Raw genomic sequence first — 10,932 nt, 5'->3', positions numbered from 1 at the left:
CCGTCTAGGTGATATCTTCAGAAAGACATGATCACCCACCTCAAACACCAAAGATCTCCTCCTACGGTCGGCATAAGATTTCTAACGACTCTGTGCTGTAACAAGTCTCTTACGAATAAGCTCAACTTTCTCCGTCGTTTCCCTCACCAACTCCGGACCCAACAGAGGTGCATCACCCACCTCGGCCCAACACACAGGAGATCTACACGGTCGGCCATACAAGGCCTCAAACGGTGCCATACCGATACTAGACTGGAAACTGTTGTTGTAGGCAAACTCCACCAACGGCAAGTGCCTCTCCCATGTCCCACTAAAGTCTAGAACACAACCCCGAAGCATATCCTCAAGGATCTGAATAGTACGCTCAGACTGCCCGTCAGTCTGAGGATGGTAAGCCGTGCTAAAGGTCAACTTAGTGCCTAAGGCACTTTGCAAACTCTGCCACAACCTGGCAGTAAAACGAGGATCTCTATCTGAGACGATCGTCACTGGAACCCTGTGTAACCTCACTATATCCCGAATGTACAAGTCGGCAAAATGATCTACCGAATCTCTCACGCGCATAGGAATGAAGTGCGTCGACTTAGTCAACCGGTCTACAACCACCCAAATAGTATCACTACCCCGCTGAGTCCTCGGAAGACCCACAACGAAGTCCATAGTGACGTGTTCCCACTTCCACTCGGCAATAGGCAAGGGTTGCAACAAACCCGCTGGCCTCTGATGTTCGGCCTTCACTTGCTGACAAGTAAGGCACTTAGATACGAAAGCTGCCACATCTCTCTTCATACCCCGCCACCAGAACTGGCGACCCAAATCCCGATACATCTTAGTGCCTCCCGGATGCACCGCAAGGCGTGAATGATGAAAATCTCGGAGTACCTCCTCTCGACAAGACTCTGGCACAAACAGACGGTCTCGGTATCTCACACTGAGGTCGGGATACACTGCCAAACCCTTCTCAACCTTCCCACCAGAAATCTTCTCACGGAGGGTTTCTACCTCAAGGTCACCCCTCTAAGCCTCTAACACTCGAGTCACGAGTGTAGGCTGTACAACAACAGAAAGCAAGGCCGCAGCCTCTACGGATTCTCCCAGAAGTAAGTCAAACTCCCCAAGTGTACCCAACATCTCCCATTCTCGGATGGCTATTCTAGCTATGACAGCAACAGGTTTTCTGCTAAGGGCATCAGCCACCACATTGGCCTTTCCCGGATGATAATGCAACTCAAAGTCATAATCCTCTATAAATTCCATCCACCTCCTCTGCCTCAAGTTCAAATCTTTCTATGTAAACAAATATTTCAGACTCTTATGATCCGAGAACACCTCGAACCTCTCACCATAAAGATAATGCCTCCAAATCTTCAAGGCAAATATCACAGCTGCTAACTCTAGATCATGCGTAGGGTAATTCTGCTCGTGAATTTTCAACTGACGTGAGCCACAGGCAACTACTTTCCCTTCTTGCATTAACACACAACCTAGACCCTCTCGTGAGGCATCACAATAGACTGCATAACCCAACCCTCTCTCTGGAATAATCAATACTGGAGCGGTGGTCAGTCTAACTTTTAACTCCTGGAACGACTTTTCACAAGTCTCACCCCATACAAATTTGACTCCCTTCCGAGTCAGTCTAGTCAACGGTGACGCTAATCTGGAGAAATCTTTCACAAACCGACGGTAATACCCAGCTAATCCCAGAAAACTGCGGATCTCAAACACACTCTTAGGCTGTGCCCAATCCTGCACTGCCTCAACCTTGGATGCATCAACAGACACCCCTTCCCCGGATACCACGTGGCCTAAGAATTTGACTTCCCTCAGCCAGAACTCACACTTCCCAAACTTGGCATACATCCTATGGGCTCTAAGTAACTCAAGCACCAATCTCAAGTGTTCCTCGTGCTCCTCCTCAGAAGGCGAATAGATAAGGATATCATCCACAAAAACGACTACAAACCGATCCAAGAATTTCCGGAAGATCCGGTTCATCAAATCCATAAAAGCTGCCGGTGCATTGGTGAGCCCAAATGGCATCACCAGAAACTCATAGTGGCCATACCGTGTACGGAATGCCGTCTTCGGAATATCCTCCTCCCTGACCCTCAACTGGTGGTAACTCGATCTCAAGTCTATCTTAGAGAAACAACGGGAACCCTTCAACTGGTCAAACAAATCATCAATACGAGGCATAGGGTACTTATTCTTAACCGTAGCCCGATTCAATTTCCGGTAATCTATACAAAGTCTCAAAGCACCACCTTTCTTTTTAACAAAGAGGGCCGGTGCTCCCCACGGCGTAACACTAGGGCGTATAAAGCCCTTATCTAGCAACTCCTGGAGCTGAATCTTCAACTCAACTAACTCGGCTGGGGCAAAACGATAAGGTGCCATAGAAATCGGCGCCGTGCCGGGCACTAGGTCAATAGAGAACTCAATCTCTCGATGCGATGGCAAACCAACAAGATCCTCGGGAAAGACATCCGAGTACTCAAAAACCACCCTTGGCAACACAATCTGAGACTCATTATCCTCACTAATCGAAAGGTTAGCAAGTAGACCACTAAGCTCACTCCGTCCTCGCGGAACATACCCCGATGGCAACACATTACCCACCCGGTCCCCCAGAAAATGAAAATACTCTCCGCTCACGGTACAACAAGTGACCCTCTGGCGGTAGCAATCAATAACTGCCCGGTATGACGATAACCAGTCCATACCCAAAATAACATCAAAACCTCTCATAGGCATAACTACAAAGGAAAATGGGATTCTATGGTAATCAACCTCTATATCACAACCCCTAACACCGTGTTTCAAAATCAATTCACCCCCAAGAGGTGACACTACACAAATAGGAGATGCTAACTGTGCCAACTCCAACTCCAAAACAGATGCAAATGCAGCAGACACAAAGGAATGAGATGCACCCGTATCAATCAAAACATTAGCAACCGAGTTGCAAAACAAGAAGGTACCTCTCACAACTGCTGGTGCCGGTACAAGATCCTGCGCGGTAACAGCGTACACGCGCCCAGACGACCTCTGATCAACCTGCTCACCCCTAGGAGCATAAGATTGCTGCACTGACTGGGACGATGAAGCCCCCTGATTGGCCCTCGAGGCCTGACCCGACTGAACTGGCTGCTGACCCTGAATCTGCCTCAAACCAGATGCACCAGGTGTGCCACCCAACTGCGGGCAATACCTCTTCATATGCCCTGGCTGACCACATTGATAACACGAGAGTGGCTGGCCTCTACCCTGACTTTGGCTCTGAGATCGAGCCGAAGATGATGCTGCTCTCTGCACTTCTCCCCTCTGAGGACAAACTAGAGACTTGTGGCCTAGCTGGCCACACTTGAAACAGGTAATGTCTCCCTGACTGTCTTTTCCCGAACTTGCACTCGGCACAGGAAAAGTCGATCTAGAAAAGCTACCCTGAGACTGCTGAGGATTAAAACCCTTCTGTCTCCTACCATCACTCTGACCATCCTGACTCCTTTTGGAGCCCTTCTGTCCTTCCTCCTCCTCCTGCATCATAATTTCCATGTGGGCTGCAGCATCAACCATACGCCCATAATCCCGAATCATAGTTCCCCCAACTCTCAACTTGAGGCCACGCCTCAACTTCTTCTCAAACTCAATACAACGGCGTTCCTCAGACGCCACCAACTCAGGTGCAAACCTGGACAAACTAGTAAATGCAGCCTCAAACTCGGCCACTGAAGAACTCGACTGCTTAAGCTGACAAAACTGGTCTCTCAGCTTCTCTCTGACTGCTGGAGATAAAAACTTCTCCTGGAAAGCATTCACAAAAGCCTCCCATGTACCTCCTATACGACCCTTAGTAAACTTCCACCACTGACCCGCATCCCCCTTCAACTGGAAATATGCCAAGGTCACTTTCAACCCCTCGTCTTCGATGCCAAGCATCTCAAACGTCTTCGTTGTCTGTTCGAGCCATTCATCTGCCTTAAACGGCTCTTTAGGATCACCCACAAATTCATCCGGGTTAGACCGGAAGAACTCCCTCTTCAGAAAGGAAGGTCCTGCATCCGCAACAACAACCTGAGCTTGATTCTCAGCTCTGAGAATGCCTACAGACTCCCTGAATGGCCCTGCTATCTCTCGGGCTAGAGCGCCCATAGCCTGCTGGCCTACTGGCTCGGCCACATTGGCCTGGCCAATTCCCTCCTGAACTGTCGGAATCTCCTCTGGCACAGGCACCTCCTGCCTACCCGGCCTACCACGCCTACCACGTCCTCGTCCTCGTCCTGACATCCTAATAAAGGAAACAAAGACATTAGCACATTAATAAATGTGCTGAAGCTAAACACTCACGTCCTAATGCATTGGACAACAATAATTCATTCCACGTAAGCACATAATCACATAAGCACCTACGAATTTCATTCCCGGATAATGATAGTCCCAATGCGTTACTATAGTTCAAGTTGGAAGCAGCAGTGATCAAGTGCCTTTCCAACAAGACTACAAGAAACTCAAGGGTCTAATCATCATCCCAGAAACAACATTCCATACCCACATAATCACATAAACATGTTATCACATAAGCATATAACGTTACATTAAGTCTCTATCAAACGAGACGAACCCATTGTTATACTAATCACTTCCCACGTACCCAAAGTATTCAAACCTGGTACGCTTTGATACCAAGTTGTAACGCCCTCAAAAATATACCCATTATACATATATCCTTGACATGCATTATTTACAGAAAACACTTTAATAATTCATTATAATATCCATCAGAGTCTTACTAAACAAAAGCATTACATGCAACATCAAAGTAAATGCCCTACCGGCTTACATCTTCCCAAGTCAACACTTGGACACAAAGTATGAGTTCTAACTCAAATATAAATAAAGCCCTAGGCTTGAGTGTTTACATGTACTAACAATGAAAAACAAATAACTAAAAATAGTCTTCAAAATCCAAGTCCTTCCAAGCTAAGTCCTTGGAGGTAGCTTATCACCTGAACCTGAAAATGATGTTCCCATAAAGGGTGAGCCACAACCCAGTAGAAATATACTAAACCACATATAAGCAATGAATAAAGCAATAGCATTCAACAGATGGTTAACCAAGATAATCAATTACTTCATTTTACAGTCTCATGACACTATTGTCTAAGACACGTTTTACTTTCCAATTTTATCAACAAGGCTCAGAACCTGGCCAAACTTACAACAGTGAATTACATATATCATATTCACATCCTTCCAATATCAACAACAAATGAGACTCAAGCTCAAATCAAAACACTTCATACTTCCAGGTTGATACACATTTTAGTGCTGTATCAATAAAACACTTCTATATAAATAAGCACACATAAAAGTGATGCTAATGGTGTCCATCCCCTATCTCCTCCCAAACAATATCCGGTTTAGAGGTCCATCCCCTATCTTTCCCTAAACCGTGGAGTACATCCCCTTTCTCCTCCCACACAAAACAATGTATGCAAATGCAATGCTCAATCAATACACGTATTTTCTGTATCAATGCAATAATCAAAATTAATGACTTAACCAATGTGATTAGTTTCAGTTATTCCTAATCCACATGCAATGTCTACAACAATCACGACTATCCTCCACCGATAGCCCAAAACAGTTATTTCTAAACTGAAAATAACTATGTCAACAATTCAATAGACAAATGATTCAAATTATCCAACTATGCCATTTAATCAATGAATTTCCCAATTCCATGAATTTAACCATCTTTTCCCAATTCCATGAATTAATTATACAAATTAATTTAATAATACAACTAGGGTTTTTCCCAAAATTTACCAAAGTATCCCCAACATATCAAAATACCAAAACTTAGAACAAAACCTATAAAATGGAGTAGGAAATCCCTACCTCGAAGAAAACAACCCAAATGGTGAAGACAGAGATGAGTGCCCAAATACTAATGTGCTCCAAATCGCCAAATGTTCAGATTAAATGAAAGCCCTCGACTCCCTCTATATTTTTAATAAAGCAACTAGGGTAGAAACACCCTCTAAATAGATCAAATCTAAGAAAGAAGGTGAGTAGGGAGAGAGAGAAGTCGGACCTAGGGTTTGGAATCAAAAGAAGATGAAAAAGACTGATCAAATCCCGCTGCTGAGTATATAAACTGGACAGGCTCGCTCGAGCGAAGACTTGGTCGCTCGAGCGACCAGACACAGAGAAGCTACGCTCGAGCCAAGGAAGCCTTGCTCGAGCCAACAACCCAAAAGCTCGCTCGAGCGAAAGAAAACTCGATCGAGCGAAGAACTCAAACCCTCAGGTCTGTAACCAGACACACGCTCGAGCGAAGGAACTATCGCTCGAGCGAAGAACGAACTAACTCGCTCGAGCGAAGAAAAGCTCGCTCGAGCCAAGAATGCACAGCTACAGGTCCTAAAACAGACACAACCTCTCGCTCGAGCTACCAAACCCCGGCTCAAGCGAAGAACCAAAAAAACAGCTCGCTCGAGCGACAAACTCCTCGCTCGAGCGAAGATCCAAAATTCTGGACAACAACACTTGGTTTCTAAATCCAACCAACCTGAAACAAACCTACCCAACACATCCTATAAGTCCAAATGAGAAAATAAGGGACAACAACAACAATTATACAATGACAGAATCTACGGAACCTAAGTCCAGATACAATAGTCAAATGGGAGAAGACCGGGGTCGCTATACAGCCTGGCTCGCTTCAGCCATTTTGTTTTGGGGAGCAAAAAATTGTTTTTTGGCAAGGTTTGTGGCAGTCCATGTATCAAGTGCGAAATCAAAGTGTGCACCCTTTCGCCCACCATCATTGCCACTACTCCCACCTACCTTCGGGTCAAAATTCCCACCTACCTTCAGGTCATCATCTCCGTCCATGTCGTCATCAATAGGGATGAAATTGGTATTTGAGTTGATTCCAACACCAAACAATGCACTTTGGATATCCCTTTCTTCATCAGAGGTTGGGGGTCCTTGGGTTGAAGCACGGGCAAGTGCACCAGTGGCTTGGAAGTTGGCAAAGAGGACGTCTAACAAGTCTATGTGGTCTAGACCCTTTTTCCTGAACACTTTTGCTCCGGGATGTGCCTACAAAAATAAAAAACCAAAGATATGGTAAATAAGAATTGTTCGAGTTAATGTACTGCAGTATGAAGGTTGTAGTCAATCCTACGATGGTGGTTGTTACCTTCACATAGTGATCCCAGACATCATCCGGGGCCATGACCGTTTTCCTCTGCTCATCCCAACCGAACCCCGTATGGTTTTTCAATTTCACAAATGTATTGTACGTTTGCCTGATGCGGTGGTACTTTTGTTTTAATCGGTTAACTGTGTACCTAACTCTGAACTAACTGTACAGCTCGTCATCAATTCGAGTCCAATGCCTTGTGGTAAAAGAGTTTTTTTTGGTTAATGAGGGGTCTTGCTTCACCTCCTCGACCATCAGTTGGATGAAGGCCAACTCAATCCTATTTGGCCACAACTTCAGTTCTTGCGCATCCACAACGAACCCCTCACTGTCCATCTATGAAATACACGTATGACAGCTGTGATAATTTTTCATGTGTCATGGGTAAATGTTAAGTGATGAGGTCTTACATACCATGGTGAAAGTAGCAAGTTACAAATTCCATTTGACTGACAGTTGGTTTTAATGCATTCTTGTTTCAGTAAACATTGCAAGGAATAGAGGTCTGATGTTTTAATGCATTCTTGTTTGAGTAAACATTGCATGTAACACATTTACAAAATGTAGCAAAGTAATATTTACCTCCACGTCGTTTTCAGCAAAAGAAGATGAGTCTGGTGTGTGTGCTGCCTTTTGCTTCGTCTTCAAAGCATCTTCAGTAAATGGGGGTGTACCTAAATGAACTGCACAGTGCACTTTAACAATATGGTTTGATATCCTTGTTCAAGAAAAATACATTTAATACAATTACAAGGGCTGAAAGACCTTACTCCTTTCCTCGCGAATCTTGGTACAGCGGAGATCGAATCGACCACAAGAAACTGATGGTGTCACTACATCAACAATGATGACAACAATACAATAACAAAATAAGTAAAAACAACAAAAACCAACAAAAAGAGAAGGACTTCAAATCTGAATGTATGTACACCAAACCAGAACAGTGAAAACTGGTAAAAATCTGCTTCATTTTCATGTAAGAGATGACCATTCAATACCGATTTTGAAACCACAGTTGGGAAAGGGGAAACTATGACGAACTGAACAAAATATAATAAAGCTAATTTCCGAAATGGAAAGCAAAAAATCTATGCTTACTATGTTTGAAATGTGGAAAATACATTCTGAAATCAAAACCAGTTACCCGAAGGTAGAGAAATTTCTATCAGTTTCAAATGATTAAATCATTTTCCAAAAGCAAAGCAGCGAACTAAACATTCATAATATGAATTTTTTTTTTTCAGATTCAACTAGGGATTTGGTGTATGAATCAAACCACACCAGTTTTAGGTTTATATATAAAACTTTAGTTCCGAGATTCAAGTACCATTTTCGTCTAACTGGTACCGTAGAGAATAGATTTGTTGAAAAAAATTTCATTTCCTACAAATTTATGAAGAAGAACACTTGAAAATGGAAGGGGTAAATGGAGATCAAAATGAACCCAAAAATCACACCAAAAATAGTGCGACTAACCTCTTTCTCGTCGGATCTTCGTCACCCTGAGCTCAAAGCGACCACACCTGAATAATGTCTTCGTCGCTGGCCGTCGTCGTTGCTTTGGTGTTGCCGACCTTCGCATATCAACAAAAGTGAAGATGTGGTAAAATGTTTGGTAAAGGTAATAAAGAGCAAGGCAGAGGCTATGAAGAGGAGGCAGAAGTAGATTCAACTACAGCCTACCTATTCGTAGAGAATCAGATGGCTCATTTATTTTTTTTGAAAACATAACATCACGTGAAGAATCAGAGGGCTCGTTCATTTTTTTGAAAACATAATTCATTTTTCAGAATAACCAAACAAATTGTATAAAATTTTCAAAAAACTATATTGAAAAAACCACAACCAAACACAGTGAATGTATTTTCCGAAGTCGTGTGCTTTTGCATAAAAAAATATGAATTTGGTATAAACACAAACAGTGATAATGCCCACAATACACATCAACAATGCTTGTCTCGTAACTTTGTCCTCTCCACCTAGTTTCCACATCAGTTTGCACAAAGTACAAAACAAACATCAAATAATCGTAATAACCCAAAATTTCCATGAAACCTCAACCTAAACAGTGAAATGTGATCTTATTTTATTGGACCTTTGAAAAAATGCAGCTAAATCAAGTGATATTTTATTGGACCTTCAAAAAAATGCAGATGAGTCAAGTGACGCAATGGTTGAGCAATCTCAGCAAATACTACATGAACTTCAATGCCTAACACCAAATACCATAAAGTTGGTCCTTTTCACAATAAATGCTAGTTTAGTGCACTACAAAACTTCACAACAGCATAAACAAAACTGACATCACCAAGAAATAGCATGGAAAGAACATGACTAAAAGAGGGACGAGCTTTAGAAAAAACACCTATGAATAAAGATATATGAATAAATACAAGAAGCATATACTTGGACTGCAAATAGTGAAATCGACAGCAATTAGAAATTGGCTACTTGCTCTTTGGCTAACGTAAAAAGCAGCAACAGAGTTTAAAACAAGCTTTGCCCACATTCACAAAAAGAACAAAATCAATGCTTAAAAACCCTGAAGAACATAAAGCCATAATTTCAGAACTTCCAAACTAGACTTTCAAATATGATAACCACTAAGCCATGGCAAACATTTAGCTAAAGCAAAGCACACCAACCCCCAATCATTATGCCTGATTGCTACCACCCCTTGGACCCCTGCCATCCGTCCACGGCCACGTCCATAGCTTAGGCTCAACTCCACCTAAGCACCTACTGTGTTTCAGCGTCAAAAATTAAAAAAACTACAAAAATGTTACTGAAAAATCTAGAAATCCCCTAGATGTTGATTTGTGATTATGTATCAATTTTAAGCAGAATATAACAATCCCAATCAAACAATCAAGACAAAGAGACACAACGATTTTACGTGGAAAAAACCACAATTGGACACCTCCAACTGTGATAAAAAAACCACGGGCGACATCCACAAGAACAATCCACTAAGAAGATTTAAAGGAATTACATAGGTATACTCTCAATTACCTAGCGAATCCACAACGCCTAATTGAACCAACCTCTATGTGGCTCTTCCAACCCCATCTTCACCCCGGAATTGTCTTTCTAATGAGCCACTCTGGATTCCACCAAAGCTTCAGGCTCGAATTCTTCAAAATCCACCGAAGAACAACTCTCTCTTTTGTGTATAACAAACCAAACCTTTGATGTACTCTCTTTAAATCATGAGTTGAATACTCAATAAAAACATCAAAGAAAACTAACAAAATATCCTCAGATATAATCCTTAAGAACCAAAAAGAAGATCTGGAGGAGTTCAATCAATCCTTAGTTTTGGGAGAAAACCAAGTATTTATAGAGAACCAAAAGTAATCCTAGACTGGGAAGAAAACAAACTCCTTGAGAAATCCGGATTCTGAGGCTCGCTCGAGCGAAGCTTTGCTGGCTCGAGCTAGGAGTGTATTTTTCATGATTTCTACTAGTGCCTTGGCTCGAGTAATGAATCCTTGGCTCGAGCGAGGAATACACTCTTTCAGGTTTTTGTATGGACGCAATCCTTGGCTCGAGCACGCATTCCTTGGCTCGAGCGAGCAAGCCCTAGCTCGAGCGAGAATTCCTTGGCTCGAGCGAGCAACGACGGACATGCAATTTTGAATGCAATTTTGCATTTTGCTTCGGCCGCGAGCTGGCAATCCTGAAAACATTAACATCACAAACTTCTCTGCATGGTT

General features: G+C 42.9%; 1 protein-coding gene across 1 annotated transcript; it reads right to left on the bottom strand.

The window, feature by feature from the left end:
* Nucleotides 1–7,218: 7,218 nt before the first annotated feature.
* Nucleotides 7,219–9,099, bottom strand: LOC114278834 (uncharacterized). The gene is made up of 4 exons (XM_028220972.2): nt 8,693–9,099; nt 7,987–8,049; nt 7,799–7,899; nt 7,219–7,574 (listed from the first exon to the last, which is right to left on the bottom strand). Exons 1-4 carry the CDS (start codon nt 8,796–8,798, stop codon nt 7,542–7,544), a joined length of 303 nt encoding a protein of 100 aa, XP_028076773.2. The 5' UTR covers nt 8,799–9,099; the 3' UTR covers nt 7,219–7,541.
* Nucleotides 9,100–10,932: the final 1,833 nt, after the last annotated feature.

This window comes from Camellia sinensis, chromosome 3 (genome assembly GCF_055761805.1).
Source record: "Camellia sinensis isolate YWXY chromosome 3, ASM5576180v1, whole genome shotgun sequence".
Classification (NCBI taxonomy): domain Eukaryota; kingdom Viridiplantae; phylum Streptophyta; class Magnoliopsida; order Ericales; family Theaceae; genus Camellia; species Camellia sinensis.
Note: the sequence above shows the minus strand (reverse complement) of the source record. Positions and strands in the feature narration are given on the sequence as shown.

Coding starts and splice junctions, on each gene's coding strand:
- LOC114278834 (XM_028220972.2), bottom strand. CDS start 8,798: ATGCGAAGGTCGGCAACACCAAAGCAACGACGACGGCCAGCGACGAAG. Junction 8,050..8,692: donor GAAGATCCGACGAGAAAGAG/GTTAGTCGCACT, acceptor TTGTTGATGTAG/TGACACCATCAGTTTCTTGT. Junction 7,575..7,798: donor TTGCTGAAAACGACGTGGAG/GTAAATATTACT, acceptor AAATTATCACAG/CTGTCATACGTGTATTTCAT.